Source organism: Pseudorca crassidens, chromosome 17 (assembly GCF_039906515.1).
Source record: "Pseudorca crassidens isolate mPseCra1 chromosome 17, mPseCra1.hap1, whole genome shotgun sequence".
Taxonomy (NCBI): domain Eukaryota; kingdom Metazoa; phylum Chordata; class Mammalia; order Artiodactyla; family Delphinidae; genus Pseudorca; species Pseudorca crassidens.
The window spans coordinates 21,936,564-21,952,870 of record NC_090312.1 but is presented as its reverse complement, the minus strand read 5'-3'; the positions used below and the strand labels follow the sequence as shown (position 1 = coordinate 21,952,870).

Genomic DNA, 16,307 nt, shown 5'->3' with positions numbered 1-16,307 from the left:
AATGGCCAAACCAGAAACTGAAGCTAAGTCTGTCGGTACATTTGAAAGTCCATACATTAAACCACTCCACTCCACGGCCTCTACACATAAACAAGAAAGATACAAACAGATGAAAATCCACATTCATTATTTAAAACAAGCACATTTTCAAATGTCTTTTTAAGGAATAGTCATATGCAAACAATGACAAGATGAAGTATTCCTGAAATACGGGTTTAAATTTTGGGAATGCAAACAGTGAGAACTCCGTACTTTAGTGTGGAGGGATGATTACAATGGTTCTGCATAAATACACACATCCTTTCCGCAAGTGAAATAGCAAACTATGTGTAAGACGTGTGTAAATTATTTTTGCATACGTATTAGCTACCACTTGTAAAATCCTATAAAGAAATTGTTGTCGACAATAGACAGCACTGGGGAGCAGAATGAGATCTCTGGTTGTATCAGTTATGTTCTCGCGGCTGACAGAATATTTATCCCCAGAGTTAACTGTTATAAATTGTATGTTGCCCGTTCAGTTGCTACAAGCTTGTGATGGAGACTGGGCAGAGAGGACAACCTGTAATTCAGGATGGTTTGGAAGCTGGTTGCCTAGGAAACTGGGATGAGCAGCAAATGCCTCGCCAAACTGACTTGTCAACAAGATAGGGGATTTTCTTTTGTGACCTGCATTGCTTTCTGAATACATATTTTGTGACTCATGTGGAGTCTGATTTGGGACATTAGCCCTTGGTGGGCTGTGTATGCCAAAGTGGGCCAAAGGTTAGTCAGGGAGGATGGGAAATTTTTCATAAACATTGTGCTGACAAAATACTGGGGGGAAAGGGCATGATGGTGCAGTGAAAAAGGGGTTTATAAGATAAGCTAATCAACAGATGAATATTTTACATAACATAACAGGCTTACAATTCTTATCATAACTTTACATCTAAATTTGTAGTAGCAAAACTTACTTTTCTTTAACATAAAAGTTTTATTTGTTGTAATCCACTGTTCCCTGCTCTTATACCAGAAGCTTTGATTTATAGTAAAGTAGTTACCTCCAAGGGTAGCACCTGGAAATTCACAAAGCTTTGAGGAAAATAGTACCTAATTTCCCTATAGTTTTTTTTTTTTTTTTTTTGCGGTACGCGGGCCTGTCACTGCTGTGGCCTCTCCCGTTGCGGAGCACAGGCTCCGGACGTGCAGGCTCAGCGGCCATGGCTCACGGGCCCAGCCACTCCGCAGCATGTGAGATCCTCCCGGACCGGGGCACGAACCCGTATCCCCTGCATCGGCAGGCGGACTCTCAACCGCTGCGCCACCAGGGAAGCCCTCCCTATAGTTTTAAAGCATGAACACTTAATTTTTTATTTTTAAATGTATCACACATGTACACATATACATTTTATAAGTATGTATACATGTGTGCATATATATTTAAGTAGAATCATATGAAATTGCTGATTTTAGACTATACTGGGTCTACAAAAATGGCAATTACATAAATATATATACTTCAACTTATAAACAGGAGAGATCATAGAATACATTTTTTTCTTGTCCTTTTTTGCTTGGGTTCCCATTTCCTCTTTTCCCATCTCCACCTTACCCTGTCTATATCAGCCCTACCCTGCCCTTCTCATATATTCTCACTCTATCCTCGCCTCACAAACAATTCACATTAACAAACTACCAATAATATATATCTTCATAGTCATAGAATCATAAACATATGTGCAGCTATATATGGGCTAGCGACCAAACTTGTGGTGTGGAACCTCAAACTTCCAGATTGCTTTTCCCCTGTTGAAATCTATAGCCAAATATTCTCTTTCCTGCATTTAAATAATACTTATCTCCTCTGCTTCGCACTAATCTTTAATGGATTTCAGCCTGGTTTTACGTAGTTTCTTCACTTTTTGACACTCATTCACTCGAATTCTTTTTCTCTTACTATGTGCTAGAAACTACTCACAATTGATTCAAGCTGTAAAGTGCGGCAACACGTCACACGATAGATTAATAATTCTTTTCTGGTCTCTTACTTTTGCCTCCACAGAATAGTCTATTATTTTGCAAAGTTAAGAGTAAGAATATAAGAGAAGGAAATACTTTACTAGACCCAGAATTTCTCCTGCAAAGAAAAATGGCCTCTCAGAGCCATTTCTACAGTTTCCATCTGTCAGAGCAAAGTTAATGACCAGGTAGGCAATGGGGCCATATGAAAAGACCTTAGAATTTATGTTCCAGAGGAGAGTGTTTGAAATCTTAAAATCGACAAGAGGTACAGCTTCACGACGGATGTGATAGAAGACCTGGCGTTCTCACGCTTGGCCAAAGGTGACTTCTCCCCTCACTGCCTACAGCCATTGCCATTGAATCCCACTTTCCTTCCAGGAGACAATATTTATTCTCCTAGGTCATTGTGGGCGATCTCTGGTCAGCTGTATGGGCAGATTCCTGAGAGGCTGAGCCACTGGACTACTCAGGACTACACCGCTCTGAGCGCTCCCCCCAAGGAGTTAGTGTCAACAGATGAAGAAGGAAACGAGGACTTAGAGGTGGAGGGTCTACGCCTCTTCTCCTCTCTGCACTCGCCTGCCCCTGCCTGCATCTCTATAGGTCTTGGATGCTCTTTGGCCCACATGTAAATGCCTGCCGTGTGACGAGGCTGTTGTCCTTGGGCTACAGTCCTTTCTCTTATTTGGAAAGGAAAGTTCTTTGTAATGAAATAAAATTCATAGGAGTTTGGGGGTTGAAGGTCTCTTGGGGTCAACTCAGAAGAGCCCATTTCTAAGAGTTGTGATGGGTTTGCCTGGCAGGGGTTCCTTGGGCTGGTCTTTTATCCTCAGCAGAGGGTACCCTGGCCAGGGAGAACACAGCTCATTCTGGTTCTTTTGTGCTTGAGGGCTGTTATTTATTTAGAAGCTGACACTGCCCTTCTCCTGTCTGTCAAAAGGGTTTCCAAGCTGCTGCACCAGGAACTGTTTCAGATTAGAGACTTCAGTGACTAATGATCTATGTCCTCTTCAGTAGTGAGATCCCCAAACGGTCCTAGGAGAAGAGAAGTAAATCTTGACAGCTGCTTAGAGGGCATTTTATTTTTATTATTATTATTATTTTTTTGCGGTACGCGGGCCTCTCACTGTTGTGGCCTCTCCCGTTGTGGAGCACAGGCTCTGGACGCGCAGGCTCAGCGGCCATGGCTCACGGGCCCAGCCGCTCCGCAGCATGTGGGATCTTCCCGGACCGGGGCACGAACCCGTGTGCCCTGCATCGGCAGGCGGACTCTCAACCACTGTGCCACCAGGGAAGCCCTAGAGGGCATTTTAGAACTAAATCCTAGGAGAAATGCTTTTAGGTTCAGAGACAGACCTTCCCACTCAGCGCCAAGAAAAAAAAAAAAAAGAAAGTTGAAGAGGAGGGAAAAGATATTAGTGTACAGAAAGGCAGCTGTTTGAGCTCACCCAGGTGTGCTCTGAAGACCAAACCCTTACAGCAGCAATTAGCGGGTAACCCTTGATCTCCTCTACCTCCTAGACAGCACAGTGGAATCAGATGGCGTGGGAAGTGCGTGGGCGTACACACACACGTCATGTGATCCTACCTGCAGGAAGGTAGTTTCTGTGGGTGAGAGAATGAAGCCAGGTAACATTCCAAACAGACTGTAGTTTTAGCAGATCTATCAAGAACACTGACACGGGAGGCTTGTTATTGTAATCCCAGAAGCCTTTTCATTTTTTCTTTGCAAAGTGTGTGAATAGTCGTAATGTTGTTTTGCTTCTAAAACTGGACAGTGAGTTGAAGAGCAGCAGCCGTCGCCACAATAACAGCACCACCACCACCACCACCACCACCACCACCACCACCAAAATCTTTTATCCTGGCCACCATGGAGTTTCTTGAAAGAACTTATCTTGTGAATGACAAAGCCACCAAGATGTACGCCTTCACGCTAGACAGGTAACAGACATCAGATACTGCTTCACAATTCGCTGTGTCTTGAGTATTCACTAAGTCCCTAGATCCTACTGCTTCAGAATTGGAAAGTTTTGCTGTTGCAACTTGGGGGCGTTTTGTAAAATTTTATAAACTTGTTGGCCAAGTTATATAATATTATCCTGAAAAAGGCAATACTCTGCGTAGTTGATTTGCTTCCTTAAATATCCTGAGTGTACGAAGGACATATTTTATTGGTATATTTTTCATCTGTAGATTTTCTTCTAAAGAACAGACATACACAATCTGATGTGTTTCCCTTTCTTTTCCTCAATTCTTCACACTTTTAAGATAGTAAATTTTATTAAATTATATTTAGAAAGAATTAAGGCTTTTCAACTATGTGGCAAATTGTGGTCACACTGATCTTAAGTTAATCGCTATTTTCTTAATTATATAGTATCATTATCACATATACACACCTATAATAAATATAGCTGACCTTAATGTTCTACATAGCTCTAGTTCTTTTTACTATCTCCCACAGTTCCATGTGCAATATATTCATTCATTTCCCCCTTATTTAACAATAATTGATTGAACATGTGTATATATACCGGAGACTAAAATATTCCTAGACCTGTATCTCTGTCCTCTTGAAAGCCTGAGTCTAATGTGGAATGCATATAAGAAACAGGCAATTACAAAATAGCATGTGTGTTATTCTGGGGGTATACAGTAAGAATACCTCAAGGGAACCTAGGTCTTTGCCGGAATTTGGGAGTCAGAGAAAGCTTTTCAGAAGTGATAGGCTGAGAACTGAAAAAATAAGAAGGAGTTAGAGTAGGGTTAGGGAAACCCTACATAGGAAGTAGGGTTAGGAAAGTTTTCCTGACTGAGATAATTTCCTGGTAAAGACAGAGACAAATAAGCATGAGACTTTGGTGCATTTGGGGAATTCAATCCAAGTGGGGAGCAAAGAGAAACACACTCAGAATACATAGATAAATGAATGAGAATCTGAAATAAATTCATGTTAGAAGCAGAATTTAAGAGAATACTTCTTACCCATTAATAATATGTGTAATGTTTTTGTGTGTTTCATGAAAACAAATTAATATTCCAAAGAGTAGCGGCATTGCGTTTGATAGCATCGAATGTTTAAGCAACTGCAAAGGGACTTTTTCTCAGGATATTTATAACTTTGCTTAAAAATATATATATGGCAAAGAGTCTAGCACATCTATTATCTCACACTGTAAGAATTATTTTTCTAAGAAAATAATATTAGATGTGATTTATTGAGATCATAAACGACAAAGCCTCACATTAGGTCAGGCAGAAATTTTGAACAACAAATTGTTAACACTGTGGACACTATTAATACAGCATCTCTACATTATTAAAATAGCAGTATTTCCCTTCTCATGAAACTAGACCATTAGCACTCTGTTATGCAAATAAAGCCAACTGTTGATGGTTACAGGGTCTCATTCGCCTCATGAATTGGTATGGTTTTCATGATACAGTGATGATAAAAACTGTCAAACTAATTTTTATTTTTTTCCAAATAAAAACAATTGAACCTAGATGAGATGATTTATCCTGATCCCTCATTTCACCAGTTAGGAAAGTGGATTCCAGAGAGAATAAATGCCATTTTAAAGGCTGGGTGTCTAATTACGGCAGAGTTGGGATGTGGACCATGCCTCCTGTTTGTGAATTTCGTTCCCCTCCCCGGCTCCTGCACACACACTTTCACCATGTGGCCTCCTGGGTCCTTAATCTCTTTCCTCCTGAGCTCATATGAACCTTGATCCCCTCACTAATTCACTTTTCCTCACCTCTCCCAATCTCCTTTCTCATGTATTTTGTTCTATCTCTATTTCAGAGGTAACTTTGTCCCCTGAAGGTCCTTCTCTTTTCTCCTTCCTTCTCTTTTTTTCTACTTATCATCAGCTTTCTATTTAAGTTGTTATCATCTGTTGAGAAACTTATCTAGAAGGAATCTGTATTCTCTAATTACACAACAAAAGTGCTTCAGTTATCTATTGTTGTGCAAGAAACTACCCCCAAAACGTAGTGGCTTAAACAACATTTTATTTATCACAGTTCTCGCTCCATGTGGAGTTATCGAGGTTTGCTTGTGAGGCTGCATTCTGCTGGTGTCTGGGATGTGCTGGAAGGTCAAGGATGGCTTCACTTACTTGTCTGGGGTCTTTGTGTTGGCTTTGACTGGTCTTCGTTCTGCTTCCCATGGCTTCTCTCTCTGTGTGGTGTCTCATTTTATCAGATTAGCTTGGACCTTTTTATATGGCAGTTCAGGGGAGAAACAGAGCAGCAGTGGAATCTGACAGGTGTCAGACAGCTTAAGACCAGAACTGGCACAGCACCATTTTTACCACATTTGATGGGTTAAAGCAAGTCCCAAGTCTGAGATTCAAGGGGTGGCACAGTGGATTCCATCTCTTGCTGGCATGTGCATATAAGATGACAGGAATTGCTGGACATAATTTTAGAGACATTCTACCACAGGAAGTAGTAATATTAGGCCCTGTAGGTACTATTGTATAATCTCTCCCCTACCAATCCCTCCAATTCCCTTTCCAGTGATGTGATTCCCTATGCTTGGGCTCATGGTAGCAAAGAGATAGTTGTATAAAGTTGACCTACATACTCAATATGGTTTTCTTGGTACTGGAAACGAGCTTTTCTTTTTCCCAAGCTGTATATGAAAGAAGTGCAGGGAATGTGAGGGCAGGTCCAGATGGTAGGGACAAAGTACTGGAATCGTTTCAATGTGAAGCCTTAAAGTGTGTGTGTGTGTGTGTGTGTGTGTGTGTGTGTGTGTGTGTGTGTGTGTGTGTGTGTGTGTGTTTGGGATGGCAGGACTTCTGGAATGGTGGTGTAAGTAGCTCAATGGACCTCCTTCCCCAGTGAAACATTTTTACCATTTTACTGGTAAAAATAATACTAAAAAAACTCCAACAGTTTAGTCTCTGGAAATTGTCTTAAGGGCATACAGCAAACTGAGATTTATTCAAGAAAATCTACTAAATCTCAGTGAAAAGCAAGAGTCTGTGGCATTTGAGCCATGATCTGCCCCACTAACCTCTTTCCCCTCCAAGCTTGTTGTGATGGAAGTTCTACTCTGGTTGGATGTGGCCAAAAGACAGGGATCTCTCTCCTCCCAGCTTCCAACTGGGGCTACAGTTCACCCCTAGAGCAAAGGGCTGCTGGACTCTCTAATTGCCCCAGCTCCATATTATAGAACCTGTATTCGATGCAGACATGGCCAAGAGGACTGGGGGCCCCTTCCTTCACCCAATCCCTACTCATAGTCCAGGAGCCACAAGCCCCTGAACACCCCTGCCCTGGCTCACACATAGGGTGAGGTTCTTCACCACCCACTTATGGAGCAGAGGTGGCACTCCAGGATAAGTGGGTCACTGTTCCTTCTCTCAGTTTTGGGGGCAGTGATGCAGAGGTTCTGCCCATGGGAGAATCAGGCTATAAGAACAGAGAGCTATGCATCTTTCCCTTAGAGGACTGATGATACATCAGCTGAAAGTTTATCTGGAACAGAATATGGGATATTTCAAGCATAAGGGCACTGTCAAAAACAATGAGGATTTTGCTGTTGAGCAATCAAGAGCAGGCTGGTGGCTTCATCAGAGCAACAAGCTAAATGGTAGACCAGTTAGAAGTTTAACAGAAACAGCTAGGGAGAGACAGGTAGAAAGAGCCCTCCTGGAGTTGGCACAAGCCACAAAGATTAGCCTCAAATACTGTCCCTGTAAGGAGGCTCTTATGGACTGAATGTTCTTGTCATTCCACAATTCATATACTAAAACCCTAGCTCCCTTGTGACTGTATTGGAAACAGGACCTTTAAGATGATTAAGGTTAAATGAGGTCATTAGGGTGAAGTCCTGAGAGATAGAACTGATATCTTTATAAAAGAGGAAGAGATACCAGAGATCTCTCTCTTTCTACCATGTGAGAACATAACAAGAAGACAGCCATCTACAAGCCAGGGCCACCAAAACCAGAAACCAAATTTTCCAGCACCTTAATAATGCATTTCTCGCCTCTAGAACTATGAAAAAATAAATTTCTGTTGTTTAAGCTACCCAGTCTGCAGTATTTTACTATAGAAGCTAGAGTAGACTAATACATGGCCCAACTTTCATTGGATAATGTTGTAATTTCTGCCTCAGGATACTGTTGAAAACATTAGAGCAATCAGCAAGTGATTAAGGAGGACAAGAGCTGAGTGTGATACCAACAAAGGCAGAGAAGCCAGAAGCTTAACAGTGATGCATGGAAAAAGACAGTCAAAGAAAACATGATTAAAATGATCACCATCCCTGGGAAAGCGGGTAGGGAGAGGGAAGGATGACTGTGCGCATGTCCAAGGCTGCACTCTCTGAGGACTGGCAATAGAGGCTACACAGCAGGGAAGGTCAAAGAAAATACTCCACTGAACTAGACAAGCCAATTCACTAAACAAAAAAAAAAGCAAACAAGTAAGCAGCCACAATAACAAGCCCGCTGGGGATCAGTATTCAGAATTGCTACAATATCTCACCTAAAACATCCAGTTTCCAGAAAAATATGACAACCTATGCAAAGGAACAGGAAAGAATAACCTATAAACAGTAAAAAGAGCAGGAAATAGAAACTGCCTTGGAAAGGGCCCCCATGTTGAACTTAGCATTCAAAGATTTAAAGCAGCTCTTATAAATATGTTCAAAGAATTCAAGAAAATCATGTTTAAAGAATTAAAGAAAGGCATGATGACAATGTCTCATCACATAGAGAATATCAGTAATAACAGATAGAAATAATAAAAAAGAACCAAATTCTGAAGTTGAAAAGTACAATAAATGGAACAAAGGGACTCGGCAGTAGATATGAGCTGGCAGAAGAAAGAAGCAGTGACTGTGAAGACAGGTCAATAGTTATGCAACACAAAGTACAGAGAGAAAAAAGAATGAATAAAAATTAATAGAGCCTCAGAGAAATGTGGTACATAGTTAAATATCCTACCATATACATAATGGGAATACCAGAAAGAGAGGAGGCAGAAAAGGAGCAGAAAAACATTCAAAGGAACAAATTTCAAAATTTGGTGAAAACATTAATTTATACATCCATGAGAGTCAACAAACTCTAAGAAGAATCAAGGCAAACAGATCTATACTCTGACACACACATCATAGTTAAAATATTGAAAGCAAAACACACAGAAAAATCTTGAAAGCAGTAAGAGGAAAAAAGACTCATCGTGAGCAAGAGTTTCTCAGTAAGATTAACAGCTGATTTCTATCAGAAACAAAGGAGGCTGGAAGGCAGTGGGACGGCATATTTAAAGTACTGAAAGAAAAAACAAACCCTGCCAATCAATCAACTTTTATCCAACAGAACTATCTTTGTAAAATGAAGGTGAAATAAAGACATTCCCAAATGAATAAAAATTGAGAGAACTTTTTGCTAGCAGATTCATTTTACAAGTAATAGTAAAGGAAATTCTTCAGGCTTAAAACAAATGACACCAGCCATTAACTAGAGTCAACACACAAAAAATCAAACAGCATCAGTAAAGGTAATTATGTAGATAATTATACAAGACAGAATATTTACTCTCCTTTTTTCTCTTAATTGATTTAAAGATAAATCACGTAAAATAAAATGCTTGTAATCTTTGATGAAATGGAAAACTTCATAGAAAGATATCAGCTACCAAACTCGAGAGGAAATAGAAATCTGAGTAGACCAATAACAAGTAAAGAGACTGTATTAGCTTCACACAAAGAAAGCCCAAATGTCTCACTGATGACTTCTACCAAAGATGTAAAATAGAATTAATATCAATTCTTCCAAAAAATAAAAGAGTGGACATTTTCCAACTTATTCTATGAGTTCAATATGCCAGATAGAAAAACAATAGAAATGAAAACATACTTCCACAAAACCCTGTACACAAATTTGCAAAGTAGCATTATTCCTAATAGCTGAAAAAATGTAAACAACCTAACTGTCCCTCAGATGTATATCCATACAACTTAGTACCATCTGGAAATAAAAAGCAATAAAGTGCTGACGTACTGATATTTGCTATAACATGGATGAACCTTGAAAACACTATACTAAGTGAAAGAAGCCGGTCACAAAACCTACATAATGTACGATTCCATTTATAGAAAATGTCCAGAAGAGGCAAATTTATAAAGACAGAAATAAGGTTAGTGATTTCCTGAGGTAGGATTGTGTGTAAGGAGACTGGGGATTTACTGGGTATGGAATTTCTTTTCAGGGTGATGAAAATGTTCTAAATTAGATTGTGGTGATGGTTGTATGACTTTGTATATATGCTAAAACCCATTAATTGTATACATTAAATGGGTTTGTGGCATATGAATTATATTATAATAAAGCTGTTTAAAAAAGGGGTGGAACACTGGATAGCTGGTCTGGGACAAGAAATTACACCTGTTAGGTGAACATTTCTACTCCCCACTCCCTCATAACATTTAATCAAATAAACGGTCTCCATATTTTGCTCACTATACTCTAGCCTTCCAAGCAACACCCAAAATGATCATTTTAGAAATGTGAACCACATAATGTTACCTCCCTAGTCAAAACCTTCCGACTTCCTCCTTTTATATTTTGAAGAAAATGAAACCCTTTACAATGGCCCACGGAGTTCTGCATGATCTGACTTCTGCCTACTTCTCTGACTTGATTCAATTTTACTCTCTCTTGATGCTACAGCGGCCACTATGCAGTTTCCTTTCTGTTCAAGACAAGCTTCTGAACAAGACAAGTTCTTTCTTGCCTTTCGGCTTTTGCACCAGCAATGCCCTCTGCTTGTGATGTTCCTCCTTCCTGTAGGTCTGCTCCGGGTTATCTTTTAAGTTCCTGCTCAGATATCATCTACAGAGGTGCCTTCCCCTACCACTCTATTTCAGGTAGCCTCACCTTTCCTTTCCCAGTCACCGCCCATGATACTACACAGCCTCTGTCACTATCAGCTGGTTTGCTGTGTTCCCCTCTGCTAGGATACAAGCTTCTTAGGTCAAGAACTTTGCTGGTCTCAGAGGCATGGTATCATTAGCACCTCTGATGGTGCAGGCATGCAACACGTTTGTTGAACGAATGGATACATGAAGTGTTGGAAATGCATGACGGGACCTTAGATTTTATCTCCTCTCCCAACAGGAGGAGTGATTTAAGGCTCTTGGGAAAGGTAATGTGAAAGTACAAAAACAAAGTGATTTTATATAGTCAACATGTGAAGAGTGTGAAAAATATTACCAGCTCCACTTAAGAGATATAGAACCAAAGGGGTTTGACTTCTACCAACAGACAAAAATAAGATACAAAATTAAAAACAAAAATGCTTCTCCAAGATCACAAAATAAAGCTCCATTTTCTAATTCTTATTTTAAGAGATGAACTCTAAGTTCTAGGCTATTGACATCAACTTTTGTAATATTTCCCTATTTTTCTTCTCTGTTTCTCCCCGTTTTTTCTTTTTGATGCTACAGTAAGTTTCTTTGCTCCGGCCTATTGTTCCTACTCTTCAAAGCGTCAGCCATATTTGAATGTGTGGTGACCTCTGGTGATTTATTCTTTGAAAGTAAATTCATATTTCATATTTTGATGCATTCTAGCATTTGCTTTTTAGAACCTTCGTTTTAAAATTCTTCTTAGAATTTGCATCACTTTTCAGATCAAGAGGCTGTACTGCATCTAGAGACACTTAGACCACTTTGCTCTTATGAGATGATGAGGAATATATTTTAACTTCAGTTTTTTAACTTCTTTTGGAATCACAGACCCTTTGGGGAGCCCAGCGAAGATGGTGGACTCCCATCTCACCTCATAAAACACATACATACACACACGTGAACACACTGTATCCAATTTCAGTCCTGTTTCGGATTTCTGGCTTAGTGCTTCAAGGAACAATCTCAGCTCAAAACGTATCCAACTTGGTTAATCTTAGGTCTAGGACAAGGTAGCAGCATTTAAAAGTAAAAATTGGCCAGGTTTCTTGCACTTTTCCTCTTGTGGCATTGCTCACAGGCCATTCCCCTGGTGGAATTACTGCCTTGGTCTGCCTTCTAAACTGTTCCAGGATAAGTTCTCTCTCAGTCACTCACCACCTGGTTTTCTCTGCCCACAAGATTCACGAAAAATAGAAAATAAAGTAAAGCTTCATATGGCCAGAGTGGTCATATGAACAATGCCAGAATATTTGGTGACCCTGTCCTGCTCATACTGCCTTCTCAGCACAAGGAAAAAGGAAACCTCCACCATGTTTTCTTATTAGTTCTCTGGCTCCTCTGCGTCGATGACCATTGGTGACTAACACTACTACCTTATACGGTTGTTTATTATCAGGGTATGTATCACATTACAAAGGTGAAAATTTATAGGTATGAGTACTTTATGTGCCTCTTGCCAAATAGTTCTTATTCCAATATGAAGATTACTTAGAATTGCTCAAAATCCTGACTGCTATTAACATCATCGGCAAAAACATTCTGAAGCCAATTTGGCAAATATACATCAAAATCCTTAAAAATGCAGATACTCTTTTAAAAAAAATAAATTTATTTATTTATTTTTGGCTGAGTTGGGTCTTCATTGCTTGCACGTGGCCTTTCTCTAGTCATGGCGAGCAGGGACTACTCTTTGTTGCTGTGCGCGGGCTTCTCACTGCAGTGGCTTCTCTTGTTGCGGAGCACAGGCTCTAGGTGCTTGGGCTTCAGTTGTTGCGGCACGCGGGCTCAGCAGTTGTGGCTCACGGGCTCCAGAGCGTAGGCTCAGTAGTTGTGGCACACGGGCTTAGTTGCTCCGCGCCATGTGGGATCTTCCCGGACCAGGGCTTGAGCCCATGTCCCCTGCATTGGCAGGCGGATTCTTAACCACTGTGCCACCAGGGAAGCCCAAAATGTAGATACTCTTTAGCCAAGTAATTCCCCTTTCAGGATTGCATTTTAAGGAGATAATAATATACTTAGCAAAGGATAACTATAAGGATATGAATCACAGTGGTGCCAAATAATTGGAAAAGAGTCAATTGTCCAATAATAGAAAATAGTTACTTATGTTGTAACATATCTATACTAAATATAATGCTCTCTGTATGTTAAACTAATGATATAGAATATTTAATAAGTTGAGAAAATGTTAACAATATATACAGCTAAAAATTAGGTTCCAAAGTTGTATCTTTGGTGGAATCCTATTGTGACACTGTCATTTCATCCACAACCTATTCCAGCCCATCCCCACTGAGTTGCAGTCATGTGATTTGGGTAGCAGTTACCGCACTCTCAGCTCCAGGAGTCAGCGTTGTTGCGTTTAGCCAATCTTCTGGCTGTAACAAGGTCTAAGCCAATTAGCACATCCATAGTCCTCCGGCTACAGAGGCTGGCCAAATCAGCATGCAGCTCAGGACTCCTGTTTTGCAGTTGGGAGAATGAACACTCTTTCTTGCTGTATAAGAAAGAACAAGTACACAGTCCTGATTATCTTGGGCAACTATTCCACTACATGAGGAAAACCAGCCTGAGATTGAAGAGTAGTTGAGAACTGCAGAGTAATGGATCTGGAGCTTTGATAAATCAGGCTGAAGCCTAATACTTCTAGATGTTTTCAGGTGCAGAACCAATAATTCCCATTTGTTAATTTACCTAGCATGAGCTTTGTTTTCTGTACTTGCTGTCAAAAACATCCGAATTAATATGGACTCTAAGTAAAAACAGTATTTATTACAAAGCTAAACAAAAAACTATCAATAATAGTTGTCTCTTGGTGGTAATTTATTACTGATTTTTTCCCCTCTGCTTTGTGCCTTTCTGTAATTCCAGGTTTTCTATAATGAATATGTATGTTATTTTATTCAGGAAACCCCCCAAATATAAGGATAATTAGAACTGTAATACTAATCATCACTTAAGCCAAAACCATCAGATCTTTTTGTGGATGGTGATAAGACAAAGTAACTCTTCAATGGAGGAAAATAATTTATTTCCATTTTTATACCTTTCAGAGTCATGAATGTAAAGTTCTTACTGCTAAGAATCTTATTAATGTCTTCTAATAAGTTTATTTAAAAATACAAATCTAATTAGTTCAAGATCATGGCATCAGTAAAAATTGGTTTTAGGTGTACCGATGCTCAGGTAGAGAGGCAGTGTGGGCATAGTGGAAAAAACACTAGGCTTGGAGTCCCAGCTCTCCCATTTCCTGGCTGTTTGACCTCAGGCAATTACTTAACCTCTCTGAATCTTAATTACTTCAGGTAAGAAACTGTGGGTTGGACTAAATGTTATCTACAATCTTTGCATTTGTGAAATTCTATATTTCTACAAATGGCTCTATATTTCTATAAATGCTTTATATTTGAATAGAACTGATAGGCACTGCCTGCTTTGGGCAGGCAGTTAAACCTACCTATAAGTAGGTTTAACTCTCATTACAACTTTGATAGATTGGTAGAGATTTCTGCAAAGCTGTGTTAAGAAGGTTTCTGAGGGTTCATATGGAATCAGCAGGAAAAAGAGCTATGATCTATTAACAATGTTGCTGTGCAGAAGAAAGGGAGAGTGTTGCCATGCAATAGTGAGTGTCTGAATCACCAGGCTGGCTCATAGGCACATTACTCGTTAATAGTAATAACCTCATTACTGCCCCTTTTAAAATTTATAGCAGTGCCCAAAATGTTTTCAAAGTGAAGTGACTGTGAAGGAAAGGCACCAAAATGTATCTGCTTCCTTTCTCCTTTTCCTTTACTTTCTTTTAATCACTGGTAGTATAGACTGAATAAGAGCTTGCCTAAATAAAAGCAAAACTCTTTGTAGTTGAGAATTCAGAAGGAAAGTTCTCGCTTGGTTCCTTACATTTGATATTTCTTGTAGAAGGAGCCATAAATTATAAGTTCCTAGCTAGTCAGCAAATGTCCTCATAGCAGTTCTGATAATGGGTTGGGCTGTCAGTGAGAGGTTTATTTGCAACCATGTTCACTTCTTGCTTCTGTCAAACTCATCCTCAGCATGGAACTCCAGCAGAAACCCTTGAATAAAGATCAACATCCTGGAGAGAAGCCAGAGGAGCCAGAGTCAGGAGCCATGTATCACTGCCACAGCAACTCCAAGGCCACAGAGAACAGGGCAAAGGAGCAAGTCTATGCCAAGTGGAAACTCTGTGCTGCTTCAGGAACATGCTTAGTTTTCATGATTGCAGAGGTCATCGGTGAGTATTTCTCAAGACTTCTCTGATTAAACAAGCAAACAAAACCCTGCATCATTACAGAAGAGTTGCCTAAGTTCTTTTAAAAAAAGACTGAATATTTTATGTAAATATAAAGTAACAATATGCTCATTTGAGCTAAGTTGGAAAGCAGAAGGAAACAAAATAAAATTAATCACAATCCTACTTTTGAGTGATAATCTTCAATAACATTATGGAGTATTTTTCTACGGTATATTTTCAATTCATAGCTCACAATTTTTTTTAACATAACTGAGAGCACACAATGCTTTTGGCCATGCCATCAAATACTCTTTCAAAAACATTTCTATGCCTGAACAATATTCTATAATATGCTCTACTGTGATTTACATAACCATCTCTCTATTGTTAGAAACTTAGGGAGTTTTTTCCTGCTTATGGACAATGCTGCAATGAAAAATCTGGAATAAAACTCTGCTTGCTTTTCTGGATAATTCCTTCAAAGAGATTCCTAAAAGTGGAAATAACTAGTTGAAGGACATGAATATTTTTATTACTTCTTTATGCACATGCCAAACTGCTATCCAGAAAGCTTGAAACAATTCCTATGTCTGCCAGCTCTACGTGAGAATGATTCTCTCTCCAAATCTTTCCCAGAACTTATTTTAATCTTTCAAAAATCTTTGCTAATGTATAGATGAACATGCATTATTTTAATATGCATTCCTTTGTTACTATTAATATTATTTGCATGTTTATTAACGATCTGTATTTCCTTTTGTTAATGCATTTCCTATTTGCCTCTTAATATCTGTGGCTCACTTGTTTTTTCAGATAATTTGTAATCCTTTATATTGATCTCTGGGAGCTCTTTTTTTTTTCTTTTTTTTTTTTGCGGTATGTGGGCCTCTCACTGTTGTGGCCTCTCCCGTTGCGGAGCACAGGCTCCGGACGCGCAGGCTCAGCGGCCATGGCTCACGGGCCCAGCCGCTCCGCGGCATGTGGGATCTTCCTGGACTGGGGCACGAACCCGTGTCCCCTGCATCGGCGGGCGGACTCTCAACCACTGCGCCACCAGGGAAGCCCGGGGCATTCTTTTTTATTATTGAAAGTCACGAGACTATGGACAAT

At 39.8% G+C, this 16,307-nt stretch overlaps 1 protein-coding gene across 1 annotated transcript in view; it reads left to right on the top strand.

The window, feature by feature from the left end:
• The first annotated feature begins 3,877 nt into the window (after nt 1–3,877).
• SLC30A8 (solute carrier family 30 member 8) overlaps nt 3,878–16,307 on the top strand; it is a 31,752-nt gene continuing 19,322 nt past the window's right edge. Inside the window, exons 1-2 of the mRNA XM_067712402.1 lie at nt 3,878–3,948; nt 14,998–15,197. Coding sequence (XP_067568503.1) covers nt 3,878–3,948; nt 14,998–15,197 — 271 coding nt within the window. The remainder of the gene's footprint in view (nt 3,949–14,997; nt 15,198–16,307) is intronic.